This window comes from Melanostigma gelatinosum, assembly GCF_949748355.1.
Source record: "Melanostigma gelatinosum genome assembly, chromosome: 14".
Lineage (NCBI taxonomy): Eukaryota > Metazoa > Chordata > Actinopteri > Perciformes > Zoarcidae > Melanostigma > Melanostigma gelatinosum.
Genome location: NC_136647.1, coordinates 21,583,695 through 21,603,786, shown reverse-complemented (window position 1 = coordinate 21,603,786; position 20,092 = coordinate 21,583,695). Strand labels below are relative to the sequence as shown.

General features: G+C 44.8%; 2 protein-coding genes across 2 annotated transcripts; both read right to left on the bottom strand.

Annotated features, from left to right (window-relative positions):
- Positions 1–1,372: 1,372 nt before the first annotated feature.
- On the bottom strand, positions 1,373–7,100 carry ska2 (spindle and kinetochore associated complex subunit 2). The gene is made up of 7 exons (XM_079284092.1): positions 7,062–7,100; positions 5,386–5,478; positions 4,698–4,874; positions 4,329–4,403; positions 3,469–3,511; positions 2,143–2,269; positions 1,373–1,958 (listed from the first exon to the last, which is right to left on the bottom strand). The coding sequence occupies exons 1-7, from the start codon at positions 7,092–7,094 to the stop codon at positions 1,832–1,834; spliced, it is 675 nt and encodes a 224-aa protein (XP_079140218.1). The 5' UTR covers positions 7,095–7,100; the 3' UTR covers positions 1,373–1,831.
- Positions 7,101–8,753: 1,653 nt separating this feature from the next.
- Positions 8,754–13,177, bottom strand: tiprl (TIP41, TOR signaling pathway regulator-like). Its single transcript, XM_079283962.1, has 8 exons — positions 13,049–13,177; positions 11,970–12,097; positions 11,429–11,608; positions 10,597–10,696; positions 10,365–10,496; positions 10,132–10,227; positions 9,954–10,016; positions 8,754–9,418 (listed from the first exon to the last, which is right to left on the bottom strand). Exons 2-8 carry the CDS (start codon positions 12,092–12,094, stop codon positions 9,287–9,289), a joined length of 828 nt encoding a protein of 275 aa, XP_079140088.1. The 5' UTR covers positions 12,095–12,097; positions 13,049–13,177; the 3' UTR covers positions 8,754–9,286.
- Positions 13,178–20,092: the final 6,915 nt, after the last annotated feature.

Below are 20,092 nucleotides of genomic sequence, written 5' to 3'. Positions count from 1 at the left end.
TATTAAAATGATTGGTTAAGTGTGTCACTCGTCTGCATTACACCAGCCAGCACCACCTCATCAGCATGTTCATACTTTGGCAGTTTGCGTTTGTATTCAGAATAACTGTGTCAGAGGTCCACAGCTACAACAGCCGACACTGCATGTCCGTCGCATTTGCATGTGCGCTGTTATCTGTCCATGTTTTCAGTCTCCCCCTTTCAAGGTAGACTCTTCCAGCAGTGCAGAGAGCTTCATCACGGCCATCCAGGAAGAAGAGCTGTCAGACACTGGATCCCACAGCTTCACAGTCCACAGAGGCTGCAGCGCCGAGGAAGAGGAAGGAGAGATGGAGGGAGCATCCGAACAGGAGCAGAGTGAAGAGGGGAAGGACGGAGGCAGTCAAAGTCATCTGAGGGTGTATGTGGAGGAAGAGGAGGACAGTAGTGCACAAGAGGAGCTCGAGGAAGAGCTCAGGGTGTCTCCAGGGTCCCAGCAAAGTCCCAGTTCACTGGAGGACACCAACAGGTGGGGGCAGCAGGCTCAATCATGTCAATGACCTCATCAACACAAACGTTCCAGGATTACAGCTGCAGAGTCGAACGCTGTCGCTGAGTCATGGCGATGCAACTACCGTCTGCGCGTCTTCTCCTTTTTCAGAGCCCACTCGACACTAGACGACGTGCTGCTGGCCTTTGCAATGGAGGGCCCCGGAAGGAGCCCAGGGGTCCGCACACTGTGAGTGCCAAGTGCTGCCATAAGTTTCAATGCATATACTAACCGTTTGTTTTGCAGGTTAAAGACATCAAAGAAAATCAGGCAGTTAATTATGTTCTTTGCCAGAAAAGTATAAAAATAAAGCTAGTAATCTAGTGCCTCTGGTGTTTAGGGTTGAGCTGTTTGAGGGGCAGCGTGGTGACGATAAAGGACACCCAGCACACACACCGTCAGCTCCACTGGTGACGCAGCCACCGCCTGAAACACATCCTCCACTGGTGAGCTCACACAGCATGCGTGGGCTCTGTACGTGTGATGCCAGTCATGATTGAAATGATGCACTTGAAAAGTCAAACTGAGAGTTCATGTATGTTTGTGAATACAGGAGGATTCAGTTGGAGCAGGACCAGACTCCCCATGAGCCAGATCAACAAGGGAAACCTGCTGTTCCCTGCATTTGTTACGTTACCTGTTAAGTTTTGTCCAGTTAGTGGTTTGCTGTTGTTATTAAGCAAGGTTTGTTATTCTGGAACGTTCGTTACTCTAACAGCTGTCGATGCTGTAAATGAACTGACTTCTCCATGTTTGAAGTCAGAGCTGGTATCATTTGTGTTGTTTAAAGAATAGTTCTGAAATTACTTTTGATGCCGGTAGAAAAGAAGTCCCCATCGAGTCATCAGGTTTCCCACATTTATTTAACATTTTCTCTGTTTCAGGAAATAAAAATCATAAACAAAGACACGTCTGGTTTTACAACAATCCACTGAAAGAAGCTCGGACCCCCTCTGTCCCCTCCTCAGAACCCAAACACAGAATAGTGGGAAATGTGAAGGTGACTGTTAGTCCATTAAATGACGCTGCTTTGGGTTCCATCTTAGTCACAGAAACGTTGACTGATTGATACAATCAGACAGTACAGGAATATCAATATCCCTCATATTCAGACATTTACCAACAGCTGACACCACTGGACGTCCATGCATTTATCACAACTCAAATTAACGACTTCAGTTTTAGAGTCACGCATGTCAGCTCTAGGAGAGAAGACGACGTCGGTAACAACAATCCTCCAGGTGGGCCGGGTGGAGCCCCGCCCAGCGACGCCACCACAGCAGTCTCCGGTTGAGGATTCTCCTCACGCGACAAGGCGGACGTGGCCCTTCCTGTCCAACTCCACCAACGAGAGGTGCTGCAGTACCTTCAGCTTGGCATCGCTCCCCTTCATCTTCCACTGCTTCATCTCCTGCTCGCTGAGGGAGCCACTGCAGAGGACGAGAGGACACCCGCCGGTCAAACGATGCAGCAAGACCTCCCTCATCTTTCTGCTCATTGTTTATAAAGGACTGTCGGGTTGTTTATCGTTTGAAAAGGACGTGGAGAGATAACCAGCGTGAATATGAACATGTGCATAGAAATATAGAATAGTGGTAGTAGTTGCTCTCCTACCCGTCTTTGCCGAGGTGCTGCTGCAGCTGCTGGTAGAACACATTGAGGTCAGCCAGCTTGACGTTGGAGCGTACGCTGAGAGGAACCGCCTCCAACATGGCGGCGCTCAGCTCCTCGTGCTCGCAGCCTGTGGACACACGGAAGGAGACGTCAGTCTCAAAGATAACCTCGGTCACCTGACGGAGGAGTATGGAAACTACAGAGAGGCATTCCAACTGGGCGGAATGTACACGACACAAGAGTCCGTTCACCTGAACTACAAAGACCATAGCTTTGGATTTATGTGTCATAGTTTCAAGATATCAGTCTGGAGGTGAATTTTAAAAGTCCACGGGAAAAAATAAATGCCTCTAAACCAGGGCAGCACCCTCCGGATCTACAGAGTGAAGCCAATGCTTCATGTGTTAAAGCTGCATTCTCTCTACTGTCCACCAGGGGGCGACTCCTCTGGTTGTATAGAAGTCTATGAGAAAATGACTCTACTTCTCTCTTGATTTATTACCTCAGTAAACATTGTAAACATGAGTTTATGGTCTCAATCTCTAGTTTCAAGTCTTCTTCAATACAGCATGATGTTTATTTAGTACATTATGGTCCATTTAGAGTCACACAGACCATAAAGCAGGGGATGCTTTAGGGCGGGGCTTACTGTGATTGACAGGTCTCTGCCACGGCATTGTCTGGTCTGGGAGTTGTTCGTGTTAGAACTTTAAACATTTCACAGTGCTTTCCCTTCCCGGAAGTTAATTCCAACATTTTGGTCAGCGTTCAGCTGTAATTAGCCCCTCCCTCTTGTGACAGACAAAATGCTGAACTCAAGACTTCAAAACGTCCACAAACCAACGGGTGACGTCACGGTGCCTACGACCACTTCTTATATGAAGTCTGCTCTGTATCTGTATGATGGACACCACTAGACCTTCAACATTTCAGTGTCAATATTAATACACATTATTTAATAACTTATTTTGACTCATTTGCTAGACAAGCATGAAGTTACATTGTTTTGTATGCAATTTGGTCTTTTTTTCTGAACTCCATGGAAGAGCATGTTGGTATTCTTATCTTAATTCAGCAAACGTTTGCTCCAGGCCGGTGTGAATACCGTTTCCCCCCCCCAATACCACCAGAACCACATCCTAACCCTAACCAGCGAGGGGGTAGCTACCGCTTAACACTGTTCTACGTAACACCCGACCTGTCAGGCTCCACAAACTAATCGGCCATAAAGAAAAACTATTTCGAGCTGATGACACTCGAGAAGAAGTCAGAGGATCGATCACCAATCATCCAATATTTCAGTCTGGACTACGGTGGTGGACTCACTCAGTGACTGCTGGTGCTCAGAAGCTGCTCCAGCCGGAGGAGCCTGGAAGACAAAGAAACAGCAGGAATCATCATGTGACCACAGATTGACTTCAGGCTGCTGATTGTGGAGCAGGTCTGGTGCTGATCCACATGCATCTTTACATCCACATGACACGCAGGGTTAGCACATTAGCTGTCACATTAATGAGTCCACATTGCTTGCGTTGCTTAAGGCCGTAGGTTTCTCCAAATCATAGAATCCCGACGAACAAATCCAACATAAAAAAAACAGTTATGTTTCAAAATAAAAGCTGGTATTTAAAACCATGGCTGAGTCTCGTATAATAGCCAGAGGCATGGACGCTCTTGGTGTTCAGCTTCAGCACTTCCTGGACAGATGTTTAAAAACAAACTAGTCTGCTAGAAAGGGGAGGATTGCTGCCTCTGAACAACAGGAAGGCTTTACAGTAGTGCCGATCTAAAATTGCTGGGCCGATGCATCGGTCCTGAAATCAAGGAGGGCTTTAAGAAAGATGTGTTGGTAATCCTCCAGAAACTTCCCTACATCTTAAGGAAAGGCAGAAAGAGTCAAGTGGTAAACAGGGGTTTGAAACAAAGTTAAACTAAAGTTTAAGCTAAAGTTAAACAGCTCCGTTTGACAAAGTCTCCTCTTAAGCTGAACTGGAGAGACAAATCCTGGAGGAGCACAAAGACAGTAAATAATCAAAAAACTGTTGAGCTTTACTGACTACAGGCATATTTTCTGATTCATCGTTGGAAGCCCTACATTTAAAACGCAGCGTTCCTGCGAGGAAGTGGGACTTTGTCCCGAAGGTCAGCAACATGCAGACTGGTTTGTGGAGCTTCGTGCCTCTCACCTCTGGTGTGGTCTCACTGACGGCTAAACCCAGGAGCTCTGCTGACTCTCCCTCCGACTCCGTCAGTGGCTGAACCTGCAGCGAGTTAACAAGGACAGTCAACAGTTTGTACCCAGAGCTGCAACACACACGTAGAATGAACCGCCATGCACGGGGTTTTCCCTGTGACATCAGATGTCTTGTATATTACGATCACTTTGTAATGTTTTTGGTTTCTAGGTCTGTTAAAGCGAAAGGCAGAAAGCCATCAGGCCTCCTTTATGTAACATAATGTCTTTATTAAGACACACGAGATGATTCCCGTATTTTTGCAATCACAACAAACCACGATCTACTTCTCAAAGGCTTTCGATTAGAACATGAAGCCACCTCCACGCCAGTCGTCTGCTGGAAGCGCTGCACCAGCTCCATGGCACTGCCCAGGTTGTTTCTGATGGAGTCCATGGATTCTTTCTGCGCCGCCGCGATCTCCTTCACCTGCGAGCACAGCGCCGCGTGCTTGGCCTTGATGGCCCTCAGATTCTCCAGCATCACCGCCGGGTTCTCCTGCGGGCACAGAGTCGGTCATTTGGCCCGTTTGGACCCCAAGACCCCATCCAGCCTCACGCTTTCATGGGCGTGTGGACAAACAGGACTGGGGTCTCGTCCAAAGATGTGGGATTTACAAAACTAACATCTTTATTATAATGATAAACTTTTCTTTCTTCTGCTCCATGTATTGCTCTATACGTCTTATTTCATTAGCTTCTATATGCTCTGGTTGGTTTCGTTCTGTTACCTGTTCTCCAGTCTTGTGTCGCATTCTTGTCTCTTAATGCATGAAAAAAAATGTACAATTACATTTTTTACATTTGGAGGAGAAATGGGGAGAAACCCCACAAGTGACCTAACACGACGTCTTTTCTAAACATGAATGGAAGAGCACTCAGTGACCTGTGTTTATAGTGGAGGTTATCAGCCACCATAATCACATATATTGCATCTAACCGACGGTAGCTACGTCTTTAGCTGTGTGAAGGTGTCATGGTAAAAGGACAGACAGTATTTGAGTCATCACCTCAGCGGGACATCCGTTCTCTGCTGCGTCTTTGATGAAGTCCAGCTTCAGCCGCCTCTCGATGTAGTCCAGGTCGGCCTCGGACTTCAGGAACTGCAAAGACACTCATCGTTACGTTCAGACTGACCCGGCTTCCATCTGCTCACAAGTAGGGCTGGCTTTTTGTTAAAGTATTAAAAATGAGAACAACACAACCACCGTCTGTGGATACAAAAAGCAGGAAATGCAGTACAGTAATATGGCACAAGTGTTTTAAAGGCTGTATTACAGTAAAGTGACGCCATATTCAGAACTTACCAAACTGCTCTAGCTCTTCTATTATTTGCCTTTACTAATTAACTCATGAGCTGGTCTCTGCCATTTTCAGATGCTTTGACAATACTATTGCACTGCTAGCGGTCTTGATACAGTAGTGCAATGAAGTCAGAGCACCCGCCAACAGCCGCAGCTTCTGAGAGTGGAAGCGCGTCCCGGCGCTTGCGACCCATTCCTGGCCAATGCCCTTTTAACGTTGCACTGCTTTTTCTAGCAGGGTCACCAGTAGTACAACATAAAAGGGGCACTGGACAGACAGCACACCAGCTCAGCTGCAGTCATTGTGAGGAGGTGTCGCACGTGTCCAATAGAACCAGGCGTAATGTTGGGACAGTTATTGTCCCCAGAGGATAAACCCTGGTGACTTTGCTGAACCCCTGCCCGCGGGTAAAGGGTTTTAACTTATCTCGTCAAATATTCTACATGGATCGACTCTAAATCAGTTCCTTTGGTGCCACCAATGAGCTCCACCTGTGTGGGTTTGAGTGAAAGGTCTCAACAGCTGCTGGACACTACCACTGAACTGTGTTCTGGATCTGTTCTAGTGTGAACACCGCCACACACTGAAAAACCTGCTTAGAGTCCGTTTGTGTCATGGATTTGAAGTGGGATGCTGCAGAAAGCTCTGGAAGAAACAGATAGTCAGTGGACCCTTGAGTGGATGTATTGTGCTCAAACATTGCGCACCCGTTTTATAACGGCTCTCTTCGGATACAACTCATGTCAGCTGCTCACTCCGGATAGATCTGTCCTCCGCTGCCTCCCACTAAACACGCACAGAGGAGGAACCTGCGGGCGTTCTGGTAGAAAACGGATGTCTGGAATAAACCAATTGTCTTTTGAGTCTAAAACAACACGGAAACATGTTCGAGCTGTTGCGAAGATGACTATCGTCCACCTAACGTTACCGAGTGTCTGCGTCCTGCTGAACTGTGGTCCAGCTCTGGTGACCGGAATACTTGGCAGAAGGAACATGTTTTAACGGGGGCCATGTTGTTCCATCGGGAGGAAAGCAGGAAGCGGCTTTCTGGAGAGCAGAACGTAACGTCTGAACTGGCCGGCCGGACGTAGTCCTCGCTGTTTATAATATGAATAGTTACATAAGCTCGAGGGATATAAACCCGGTGGTAATATTTACGGTAACGTTACGTAGACAGGCCTGCTGAAAGGCGCACAGGAGTTTGAATTGCTTATCAACGCAAAGAGGAAATCATGAGCTGGCTGTTCTCCCTGTGATAGGATGAATAACTCGTCCATAATTAATGAGCTGCTAATGTCTGTGGAATCCTTTAACAAGGGTACAAAAACATGCTCTGAGGATGAATATGGCAGAAAATAGGACAGTTTTACACTGGGCTTACCATCGCCTCGAGCTTTTCAACTGTTGTCTCCATGTTGAATAGTTTCCAGCCCGATGCGGGCGCTGCTATTGGCCAGCTGTCAGGAGAAGAGAGAGCCGATTGGACCGCAGTGAGAGGCCATTGTGCGCCATATTGGATTACTGCCCGTCTCCTTTTGTGGAATGGTTGCATTTTTTCCCAGAAAATACTTTATTTACAAAGTGTATTCCTTCACTACAGCATTTTACACAGTTCACTTTAGATATGTCTTCCATTGCATTGTCTAATGTCGTTTAAAAAAAATATTTCTGACATTTATTTGAAAAATGTTCATCTCAAGATAACATTTTAAACTATATTATGGGCCAAATGACATGACAGTTTAAAATAACCCATCTTTACTCTGTTTATGATGCTGGGGTTCAAGTTCTGGGTCACTTCCTCCTCTTGCATGTTATCAGGGTGCAGTTTGTTATGTTAACAGTCAGAGTGCAGGTTTCAGTATTTGGACTTCCTGTTGGGCACCTGAGATTAGGCCCAGTCCCATTGTCCCCCCTAAAGCCTCAAACCCTGAACCCTCAGGTGCTCACTGACGTCACCTGTTAAATGGTTTGAGACACTGTGAGGGCTTGAGATGGTGTAAATATGAACGGGACAGCACTTTGTTGCAAAATATCAAGTTACAATGACAACGTCAAAAACGTTGTGGGTATTTGTTTGATACTTTGTACTTCCTAATTTGAAGGTCTTTCAGACTCTTTCCTTACAAGATGAGAAGCAATTTCAAATGATCTATTTCCTTGTTTTTGTCAAAACAGCTTCAATGACTAAATTAAATATTTGATGAATGAATAAATAAATATTCTCTGATTTCATGTTGTTTTTTGTTCCATCTTTAACCCTTAATGTTTCTGTGTAAATGTATTATGACAGGCTGAACACACATGCCGTCCTCTTTGTTGACCTTTATGACGTCTCCATGCCTCCACTGGTTACCCCGTGTTTAACAGCACATGCAATGAATTGTGGGTAATTCCCTTGGGCAAAGTCAGCATATAATGCTGATTTACAGAAAGGGTTCATAAAGGGCTCAAACTGTCTGCCAGAGAGCCTCAAACACTGGAGGAGTTGACAGTGGGACAGAACTAAACCCTCACGGACTTATAGTGGAGTCTGAGTGTGGAGATTGGGATCGGGCCTTATTCTGCCCAGCAAGTCTGCTGCCATACAACTGGTGGGAATTGAACCCATCAGGTGGAACTGGAACTGTTTTAGTTATTTACATACTTTTTGTAAGTATATTTAGAGAGATGGTTGTGCACACAATAAAGCTGATTCTTTTACATCACAGTAGTGTGTGTTAATGGTAATGAATGAACATGTCATCCAGTGCAACAGTGTGACTCATTGTGTCCTTTTTCTTTTTGATTATATACACTGGGGAATGTTCTCGGTATGTTTTTAATACTAATTATCAATAATTCCCCCCTCAAATTAGACGACCATTTTGTTTAAATCCCAATTCCTATTTCAACATCGGATCACCGCGGCCACTGCTGATGTTGTGAAACTAAACTAAGGTCAACAACTCAACATTTATCCATTGAGTGTTCATTCATCATTTATGATTATTATGGATAGAAACCCTCTCTGAGTAAACCGCCATGAACACCAGCTAGCTACATTTGCACAAACACAATTTATTTGGCCATATTGAAGACATATTCACACAGATTATGGAGGTGTCCGACTTGCAAATGGAAAACAAGCTCGTTCACCGTCCATAAGTAACCATAGAAAATAAAGTAGACATATTTACAGACATATTTTGATGACTTTTGACTTCAGAAAACAGTGCTGTTTAGTGTAGTTTTTGTTTTTCTACAAACACACTGTTGATGCACGAATAATACAAGCATGGACACAGCTACCCTACCGAGCCTTTCACGTGGAAAAAAATGCCTCATAAAACAAAATCAGTTCAAATATGAACAGAGCCAGAAGCTAGACCCAACTGTGGTTAACGGTCCTCTGATATTACAGTGCACCGGGGACACACGGACACTGTCGTGAGAGTTTTAAGAACACATGATCTTAGCTGTCACATATAAAAACTATTCCTGTACACAGGTATTTTAAGGGGAAATCAATGGTTGTTATGTTACTGTGGTTCAATGTGGTTTAAGACTACGATTCCCATTTTCTTCTTCATGCAACGCGTGGATGTGGACACGTCGGCGTGGCGGTCACTGGAGGACGTCGTTGACAGCTGTCTCCTGCTGCATCAAAGGAAGCTCCAGCCTCTCGCTTTCTGTCAGCTTCAGGGTTAAATGCTGGGCGATCTCATTGGGATCCGTATACAGTGCGGCGGGTACATCCTGAAGAGAAACACATGCAATACATCAAAGGAGTTTCACTGCAATCTGCTTTAATGCATAATTATAGTCATTAAACAAAATGACAGTTTGTATTCAAACGCATGGCGATATAGAAATGCAAATGTCTACGATATAAATGTTCTATTCTTACGGACATTTCAATGAATTTGGTGTGTTTATGTGTAAATAAATGGTAATGTTGGGATTGTTTTTTTAAATGCAAAACATTGGTAATATACAAATGCTTTATGGAAATATCGGTGCAGAGTAGACCACCGTGATCAAATGCATTTGTTGACTTGTTTTTCCATGAGAGAGATGACAAAAACAGACTTTATGGAAGAAAGAGACTAAATCCTGTCACGTGTGAGTGGCCACTTTATTCGGTACACCTGTAAGATCTAATGAAATAAATACTATCTTTAGAAAGATTGATAAGTAGCACTAAAGGTAATAGGGAAAATATGTATCTTTGGATTTGAGGTGTAAACATGAACTGTGTCTTGAGTCGTGTTATCGGCGCATCACGGCTCACCTTCAGCTCTGCTACTTTGCTTTCCCTCGTGCTGAACTCTCGCAGCATGAAGTCCTTTCCGGCCTGGAATCAAAAACAGCAGCGCAGATAACTTCAGACAACATTCACAGCACACGACTCGCTCAGTTGTAAAACCGCACACTGTACATTTCGTCCTGCCTGGAGGCAAACAACTTGCCTCGTGATACAGTCGCGTGTCATTTATTCGAATCAGCACTCCGTCCACTCGTAGGAAGAAGCGCAGCAACAGGAAAAAACTGGTGGGCATCACCCTCTGCATCAGACACACAGCGACATGTTACTTAAAATTCGATCACGCACCGATTACACAGACTGAGTCCTCTCAAACGTGACTGAATCTGCTCCTCGTTTTGATCATTAGCATTGGCTGCTTAGCATCGACGCACTCACAATTTTGACGCTGATCATCGAGACGCCGTGGTCGTGCAGCTCGTCCTCGAACAGCAGCACCTCGTCGAAGAACATGATCTGTTCGCGGGCTTTCAGCTTCTCCATGTCGATCCGTTCCGCCGTCTTGGTCGCCTTCACGTGAACAACAGGTAGAGGTGAAAACACAGGTAACGTGTAACAGAAAGGTGTGGACGAAACTGTGTTACAACCCATCCCTGAAAAAAAGACCCACCTTCATCTGCAAGCTCTCTCCTATGAGGGTGCCTCTGTAGTCCGTGGTGTATGTCCAGTCGTAAGGTCTCACCACCTCTTTGGAGTGTTCAGAATCAGCTCTGGAAGGAGATCACAGAGGTTATTGTTCACTACGCAGGTGGCATTGTTTCTATGAATCATTTTTCAACACAACACTCCAGAAAGGAGAGTTTTCCTTCTTTAAGTTGTTCTGAAACGTCCCTGCGTGTGATACATGGGATGTCCTGTTGTTTCAGACATTTGGCTACTATATTCTCATCCTGTTGTCTTTTATTACTTCCTTTTGAATCAACATTGTTTCTTACATCATACATGTAAATCACTGCTCTAAGATGAGAGCCAATCTCTTTCATGAACGAGAAAGGTGCAGTCGGTGGAGTGTGTCTGCAACAACCTCTGCTGTATCGTGTGATTGAATGAATACAACTAACCCTCGTCTAGACACCAATAAGGACACGCTTCATTCAAACTCAAAAACAAGCGAGGATGTACCGAGTCAACCGGCTCAAAGTCATGCTTTAATCCACTTTATAATATCTTACCAAGCTGTCTGCCCACATAGCAACTCGAAATATCATGCAGTTTGAATGAAGTCAGAACGTGAGATTAGTCGTGGACAGATGCGGGGATGCACACTCACTCACTCATTCGCACACAAGCAATCGCACGATTCTCCTGGCGCAGATGATAATGACAAATCACAACCTGGAACCAAACCAACTAACTAAACGGTATGCATTACTGCTGATTACCGAATAAACAACATATCACACGTTCACCATACAGCCCTCCAGCTGGGACGCTCGTCTTGCCTGCTCTCCTGCCACTCCTGTGCACAGGCCACCTTGACGGCATCCTCCATGTTGTTGACTCTCCTCAGGGCATCGATGGCGTTGAATTCGATGCCGTAGCCGTCTGTGTGCTGGATGCGCAGGACGTTGTCCCCGAACAGCATCTCCGGAAGCGAGGGCAAGTTCATCTCCTCAGCTAACCTGGAGAGGCAAACAGCAAACAGCTGAAGAAAAAATGACACCTACCGGTATTCATACATTTAGTTGCCATAACTGTATGTGACGATGCTGATAGTGAGTGTCAACCTGCATAGGGAAACGCTATTTAAAGGAGGAAATTAAATTTGACACAAGACCAGTACTGAGCTCTGCAGGTGTATGGGCGGGTTTGCAAAACTGAGCCTATAGTGCCATGTTCTTTTGCTGCACAACTGTTTTATACACACTTCAATAATAACAAATGATGATCTGCTGTGTTGAACGCACTCAGGCTGCATAACCTGAGTGAAAGCCTTTAGAGTGAAAGGGCAAAAGACAAACACTGCAAGAAGCGCCATCTCACCGTTCAATGTCTTTGGATTTCATGATGTGGTTTCTGGCAGCAGTCACTCTCCATGGTCCGAAGGTGAAGTCCTGCTTGCTGCTCTTGAAGCCATGCGACATCATCGTGGACAGTGAGGCCAACATCAACTAGACAAAATAGATCGGCAGCAGGCATTTCAAAGGGGCTGTGAGTTAGTTGTCTGTCAACACTGTTGGCTACTTCTCCACTTTAGTCAGGATGCAAAAGCACAAGTTCTGCACCTGGACCCTTCAAAGGGCCTGGGGGTCTAATATACCAAATAATATTGTTTACAAAGAAATGGGTGGTAGGGAGAAACTGTTGACAAATGAAAAAAATTAAATACAAATGAAAGTGATTCAGCCATCTAACCCCCAATGCTTGGTACCTGTCATAGATGCCCCCAGCTGCTCCCCCCCCCCCCCCACCACCACCACCACACACACGCACACGCACACACAGATGTATCAGCACACCTCCACCTGTAATCTCAAATTGAACCGACACTGACACAGAATGAGTCTGGTGTTGGTGAATGGAGGTCGGGATCTGTCTTCGTCAACACACACCTCATGTTTCGTATGTACTTTGTTGATTTGCACTGATAAAATATATATAAATGAATTGTTTGCACCATTAATGGCCATTTCAACTATCTACAAATCCTTAAACTCGCAGTTTTAAATAGAGTTAGACTACTCGGTTCATAAATAGCTTTGTTTAAAGCTTCAGTTACGGCGGACAAAGACACATAGCGTTAACCATTTATTCATTCATAACGTTAACATTAGCCGGATAGCTTCGTCAAACCAAGCATATATTAATGATAACCCTCATCAAACTTTTGAAAGAATTACTTCGGCTGCTAGTGTTTTATTCATAGTACAATTTGTCAAATATCAGAATATTCGATGATTGGACCCTTACTTCGTTGTATGGATAACGTTACACTAGTTTCGGCAAAACGTAACGATACAAATCTGGTTGAACATTAAAACCAGCCGCCCCTGACCACAAATGGTTGAAGTCGCCACGACTGTGTGTTACAACGTGAGTTTACAGAGAGAAAATCTGTTTACCTTGGTGTTGTAGTCTACTGTTAGCTGTCATGGAGGCTACTTGAGTGCGCCGCTATAAACTGTCCGGTTGGTTTTGCTACACTCGCGCTGTGGTTCCGTTATCCGTGGTGTTCGCTTCCTGGTGTTACCGTCTCTCCCACAGCACAGACTCAAGCTGTGTTGCGGCGTTCTGGGTGCATCCATGGCGGGCTTGTTGTGATTTTGTTATTGGCCATTTTATTTTGTAATTAACAACTTAATCATGCGGTGACGTATTTTCTTTAGCAGTGGGCACGTGCACGCGCATATCAATTTGCGTGGGAATAATACTACAGGATAAAATTGAGCCTGTCGATGAGTCAGCGGCTGGTGTTGCTGACTGGGCATGTCTGCGCAACAGTGTTGATCTCAGAGGTGAAGCTCATTGGAATAACATGACACTCACCCATCCTAGTGTCATGTAGATCTGTGCTGTCTGGACATCAACCAAAATAATGAGTACACATTTTATTTGGCTTCTTATAATGTATATAGTTTTTGATATGTGTTGGCGACAATGTTTATTTTGTTCCACCTGATCACCAAGGCCCAGAAGAACTTTCATAAGCCAAAAGTCCTGTTCACTGTTGTGATATAAATGTTATTTCAATAAATATCTGAGATTCAATTTCCATTTTTGTTTTGTATTTATGGTGATGTAACTATTGATACATTCATGAGACATTAGTGTTGCGTACCTCTTCTGTTTGTCCTGAAAATAATGTAACATGATTGTGGATTATAGTTTTAAGGTTGTACTATGTAATATTACAAAAGGCAACCAGACAGACCAAAGACCAACATGAAGTGTCTTAGTATGGAGTCAGTCTCTCCTGAGATATTATTAATAAAGGTATGGAAGTTGGAATGGTGTTTGTAGCTCATTCAATTTTTATGTATTTATTTGTTTCTTGTAATTCTCATCTTGTAAATTGTATCAAAGTACATGAGAACAAATTGGGAGTACGGAAATGAGAATAACTAAAAAGAATATGAAAAATCTGTATAAAATCATTCAAAGGGAAGCCAAAGTTCGACTTGGTGTCAGCACTGAAGGGAAGTGGAGACACCAAGATCACTTGGTGTCTTTCTTAACCATGGAACTGCTCAGAACATGTTTTTCTCTTTGTCTTTTGTATCTGAGATGATGCTTTTGCATAACATCCTACAAAAAAAAGAATTCTTAGTGTTTAAGAAAAGAAAACGTGACGCATTGACTATTGGTCATTTGCCCAGGTTTGTTCGAGAGGCATGAGACAGGAACATAAGTTGGGTGAGATATATGTTCAATAGAAATAGAAAATGTAGGATTGAAAGCAGCATTCATGCAGTTGAAACTAGAATACAGAATGGGCTATCCGTGGCAGTTAGAGGCCTAACAGTGTAACTTTTGGCATATGAGGAAGTAAAACGGAGTGATGTGCCAGAAAAGGTTGAGAGATCCCTGTAGCCTGTGGCCAACAAGGTGTTGAGAAAATGCCCACTCTCCCCTGTAGGTGGTGTGAGTAAGCTGCACTCACTTTCATATTTAAAAGATATGAGAGATTATTCTGTGGAATCTTTATCTGCAGGTAAAATATGAAATGGCGTGTTAAGCACTTAATTAATGTTTACCTGTAAGCAGCTAAGTGTTTGCAACAGCAAATGAGTGGCTGAGCAGATGGCAGCTAGTCCTTTAAACATATATTCCTCCCTCTTTTACCTTTTTTATGAATGAATTAACATTTTTTAATGATATAAATGCCGTATGAAGTCAATTTAGCAACCCCTTCTATTTCTGTCTCCTCGAGAAACCTGCTAAACACACACAGCGTCACACACACTGCACACTGCTCATTCTATTCCTCAGTGTGCGAACACAGGTTTCTCAAACAGGCACACATAGGCTTCTCTCTGTCACTGACGTCTATCCAGACATCATTTGATGGCTTCTTCTCAAATTTGCAACTCAATATAAAGCCCAACTCTGAGCCTCTTTTTTTGTTGATCATTTGTTGATGTGTAATACTGTAGCCTACCATCAGTCAGAAGCGGACCCTGTGGTTAGTTGTGTCACAGTGAGAGCAGGTCTTCAGGTCTGGTATTACCACCACTGCTGCAAAGAGGCCAAAATGTATCCATGCTTTGAACTTGGTGAAAATGAGTCACTGGTTCATTTAATCCGGTACTTTTCAAAAACTGCTTCTTCTATGACTGTAACAAGTTGTGTATTCAGCACACTTTATAATTGTATCTATTTCAATAACACATCACCCATGATGCCATCATCCAGGACCATAAGACACACCCTGCAGCCGTACAGCGCTTGTGAGCCTCTTTAGCTTCTTGTAGTGGTTTTAATATCCGCCCGCTTGTTTAAATGTCTTTCAACCAAAAACTGGATTTCTGAGCACTTAAAAAAAATGTTTTAAATGAAATACTCTTTCCACAGCAGAGCAAACAACAGTAGGTCTGCAATATGCTTGCAATCAGTATCATAATATTCATACATATTGGTTTAGGCATTAACTAAAACATTACCTGTCATAATTAAAAGACTTTTTAACACTGAAAGTTATGGCTGACCAATGAGAGCTTCCATTATATCTGTGAAGCTCTTTTCTCAGTGGCTCCTCTACTGTGTTTCTTTCAATGAACTAAATTGTATTTCATCTTGCATTGTGTGGACACTATTGAAAGTGTAAACTCCACAGCAAAACAGATGGTGACATGTTACGCAGGCATTGAAAAACTTTACATCCAATTAAAACATTTAATTATGATTTGAAGACAGATTTGAAATACAAGTCCAATACAATTATATACATCAAGAGTAACACCTGCGCACCATCAGTTCTACTCTGCTCTTATCATTAGCTGTGAGCTAATGCTATATGGGGGTGACTGTGGCTCAGTGGTAGAGCAGGGTCGTCCTTCAATCAGAGGATCGGTGGTTCAATCCCCGGTTCTGCTCGTCCATGTAGCGCTGTCCTTGAGTAAGACACTTCAATTTCTCCCGCAGGCTGTGCCCACGGTGTGTGGATGGTGATGGATGGTGTATGGAGTATGGAATACCACCTTTCTACACCTGCTTTTATGGAGGTGTAGAAACAACAGCCGGCGGACCGGCCGCGGGCGAACCGCGGTAGTGGAGCTCCGTTTCCCTGCGAACATGTTCGTTGATCTGTAGATCCACTCAGGTTTCTCCAAAAGTTCTCAAAAGCACTGTAGTGTCCTGCCGTGCTATGGCGTCCTCAGGTTAGCATAGCTCCAAACACCAAGACACTCAGTTAAAATGAAACACATTCCCAGCTACAACACCTTCAGTCAGGGCTGCTGTTATAATGTTATAATTTCAACCATATCTTTCAACTTGAACTCTTACGACTCCAACTAACTTCTGCCAGCTTCCTTAAATTTCACATTAGTCACGCGCTGGCCCGCTGACCAATCACGGCGCACGTTAATGCTGACGTACTTAGCAGGCTACCTCGGTGCCACTGGCACATCAAAGAATACGTCCAACATGGCAAACTAAAGATCTGATTGGTTGAAGACTATTACAATCAACAATATCGTCTCCATACTTTAATCTGCAAAGTCTACCTAGAGGACCTCGGGCCTCTCTTCTTACCTAGAGACACAGAGGTGAGATCTGATTGGATAAAAGCTCTACTTAAAACAAGCTGCACAGGAAGCAGAGCAACTGAGGAAGACAGTAGCTGTGCAATGAGAACATAAACTAATTGGAAAAATATTTCAGAAAAATTATTAAATTATAAAATAGCTATAACTTTGTGATTGTGTTTAGGCCAGCAGAGAAGGCCTTGCAGGCCCTGATGGCTCACCACTGTTAAAGCCGCTCAGAACATCCCTGGTACCCATCTACTGAGCATCCGTGTTATTGGTGAGAAGAGGAGCCTGTGAAGAGCTCGCCCAGCCACAACCTGCTGCTGCCGTCTGGAAAGAGATGCAGAAGTATCAGCTGCAGAACCACCAGACTTCAAAACAGCTTCTTTCCTCTGGCTGTGAGACTCCACTCATTGTCCACTCGCCATACAATCTTGTTTTTGTTGTTGTTTTTATTTCCTATGTAGCAAATTGGGACTACAATCTAAATGACAAATAAACACCTTGTAACCTTGTAAAATTCTTAATGTGAGCTTTAGCACTTTGTATCTGATTTTGGAGACTCAATAAATCGTTTTAATGCAGTGAACTGTCATCTAATAAAGAATGGTTTACATTCTTTTAAACAGAATCAAAACCTGCAATCTCTCTCAAAAGGGTTGACAGCCCTTAAATACACTAAGAGACAAGTAATGTAAATAGTTAATGTTTTATAATGCTGTAAATGTTAGCATCAGTCATATTTGTAAACATGGGAAGACTCGCATTTTCAAATATGATGAGAGCATCTTTTTATTTTCACATCTACAGCTTCAGTAACATTATGAACATTATTATTTGTCATTGATTGGGTCTGGTGAGGTCTGATCCTGCTGTAAACCAAAGCTGGAGGATTTGTTGGTTCAATAAATGGCATCTATTAACTAATAAAGAAATACACACAACCAGCTTGAACAACAGAACTTGGTGGTTTTGGTTGGTGCTCCACTTCACTCTCATGCAACTTTAATCACCTCTGGTTGCTGTGACCATTCAATCCTAATAAAAATTGTTATTTTAAAAGGACAGTATAAAAATAAAAAGAACATATGTGTTTGATGCTGCAGCTCGGGCGTGGACTATAAACATTAGAAGTGAACAGAACACAGAACGTAAAAATCGTCTCGCTTATCTATAATTCAGATCAGGGGGAGCGTGTGCACCCTCTGCACCCAAAGGACACTGGATTTGCAGCAGGAAGAATCGCATGTGCCCTTAAAGAGGGAGCGTGAACGGTGATGCGAATCAGTCGGCTGCACCATGGACCATGTGTGCATGCATCCTCCCTTCCCTCCCATTCAGCGGTTTTAAAAACGACACCCCCCTCCCCCTCCCCAAATCCTGCTCCCGCTCTGAGTGCAGTCATTTCTAGTGCAGAGAAATGTCCCTGGTGACACTGAGGGATGACGCAGGCTCTCTCTTCCTTTCTCTGTTCCACTACACCCCCCAGCCCCTTCTCACCAACACCATCTTTTCCCTCTTTTCACTTGCTCTCCCTTTCTTCTTCTGCTTCTTTTTTTTTTTTTGCTCTGGCGCTCCCCCTTTCTCCATTTCCTCTCACTCTCCCCCTCCTCCTCTCTCCCTTCATTCCTTCTCGCTCTCTCTCCCTCTCTCTCTACTCCAGCACTGCAGTGCTGATTGTGATTGCACACACACACATACACTCACGCAAGCACACACACACACCACATACACACACACACACACAGGAGCTGAGAGTCAAGGACTGCAGCAGCATGCACCAACCGCGGCTGAGCTGTTCGGGGACACAGGGAAGGGGGAACTGAGGGGAGGAAATAGTGTGCTATCTCACACCAGCCTACGTGGGCATCTTTGCAGCGGCTGGGAGCGATGCATTTCAAGAGCGGATAGCTTATGTTATCCGGCCTTCCCCCCTGCACTGCCTCTGCATCCCGTTCACCCTGCTCCTCCCACTCAAAGTCTTCCTCCTCCTCCTGTCTACAGCATCATTACACCGGACTACAGATTGACCGGGACTGGTCGAGCGGCGGATGGTCAGGTTTGCCCCGGCTGGAAGACACCTCTGTGGCTAAGCTAGATCTACACCTCCACTGTCGGCTGGATTGTAATCGACATCCGGAGCTGGAAGACAAACCGCAAGCCGAAAGGAGCCTCGGATGTGTTGTGTCATTTCTTTTACCAGCATTGTCATTTGGCGCATTTGCTCTATTTGGCTGCTTGTTTTTTGCCTTCTCTGAGACTGGCTAGCAGGCACTGCAGCATCAGGACCGCAAGACCCATGAACCAGTAGGGCATGAGGACCCAGGGGCGACCCAAAGGAAGGGCTTGAGTGCTTCCATTGCTACCACTGCTGCTGAGGTGCTTATCTTGATTTTTTTTTTCTCCAGAAAAGTGTGTCTGGTGGGGGTTGGGGTGAGTGGTACAGGTACCCAGGCCCCTGCAGAGGAGAGCAGAGCAGAGCGGCAGGCTCTAGCATAGAGCAGGCAGGCAGGACGTCCTGTGGGAAAGAGGGGGGAGAAGAAGGGCCGGCTCGAGCGTTGGGCTCCTGATGGTGGCTATTTTTGTCTCCCCTAGCTGAGTGATTGGGACAGCGGGTGGAAGAGAAGATGCTTATGGCCCGAGACACGGCGCGGGACGAGGCTCAAAAGCTACACAGGAAGTGGCTGAAGCACCAGGCCTTTATGGCAGAACTGGCCCGCAATAAGGAATGGCTTGCCAAGATCGAGCAGGTGAGTGGAGGTGACCAGGGCATGATGATGGAGGGAGGGAGGGCTGGACCGGAGCAGGTGAGAGCATGACATGAGTGACAGTGGGTGTGGTGGCACTATAGTGGCAATAGGTGAGAGTGTGAGAGATGCCATCACTCAGCTTTTCATTTCATCACTTTGCTCGGGGACATTCTGAGTTACGTTCTCAAGGTTACGTCGCCATGGTGGCGGTGTTGTTCCGGTTCACAGGTGGTACACCCCCCCCTGATCACCTGGATTTCACGGCTCCGTTATGGAGGTTACAGTGAATCACACAGAGGACACTAAAGCTCTGCAGTAATGGAGGCCAAACATACAGATATACAGAAGGTGTCTGTTAGGAGCACATACACATAGTCAGCTCACATCATCAACACATTTTCAGGTTTGCCTTTTTTTTTTTGGGCCCCACATTCCAATCATGCTTTGCTCCCCTGACAGAGCAACGTCCCATCCACACAGAATGTTCTCCATGCCCTCTGCCTCGGTGAAGCTCAGCTGGGCTCTCTATCAGTCGATGAGACTCCCTCCATCTCTGCTACAGTCAAACATATCGCTGCTGTCGTTCAGCGAGCCGTGATGATCGGCTCTGTCTCACGGAAAGCTCCTGCTGCTGAGGAGGACATGTGGTCCAACAGACCACAGGATC

Excerpts from the sequence above, each read along its gene's own strand:
- ska2 (XM_079284092.1), bottom strand. The coding sequence starts at position 7,094 with ATGGAGACAACAGTTGAAAAGCTCGAGGCGATG. Across the intron at positions 3,512-4,328 it reads TCAGTGAGACCACACCAGAG|GCTCCTCCGGCTGGAGCAGC; the intron begins GTGAGAGGCACG and ends TTTGTCTTCCAG. Across the intron at positions 1,959-2,142 it reads CAGCACCTCGGCAAAGACGG|TGGCTCCCTCAGCGAGCAGG; the intron begins GTAGGAGAGCAA and ends CGTCCTCTGCAG.
- tiprl (XM_079283962.1), bottom strand. The coding sequence starts at position 12,094 with ATGTTGGCCTCACTGTCCACGATGATGTCGCATGGCTTCAAGAGCAGC. Across the intron at positions 10,697-11,428 it reads CAGGAGTGGCAGGAGAGCAG|AGCTGATTCTGAACACTCCA; the intron begins GCAAGACGAGCG and ends ATCTCCTTCCAG. Across the intron at positions 9,419-9,953 it reads GCAAAGTAGCAGAGCTGAAG|GATGTACCCGCCGCACTGTA; the intron begins GTGAGCCGTGAT and ends GTTTCTCTTCAG.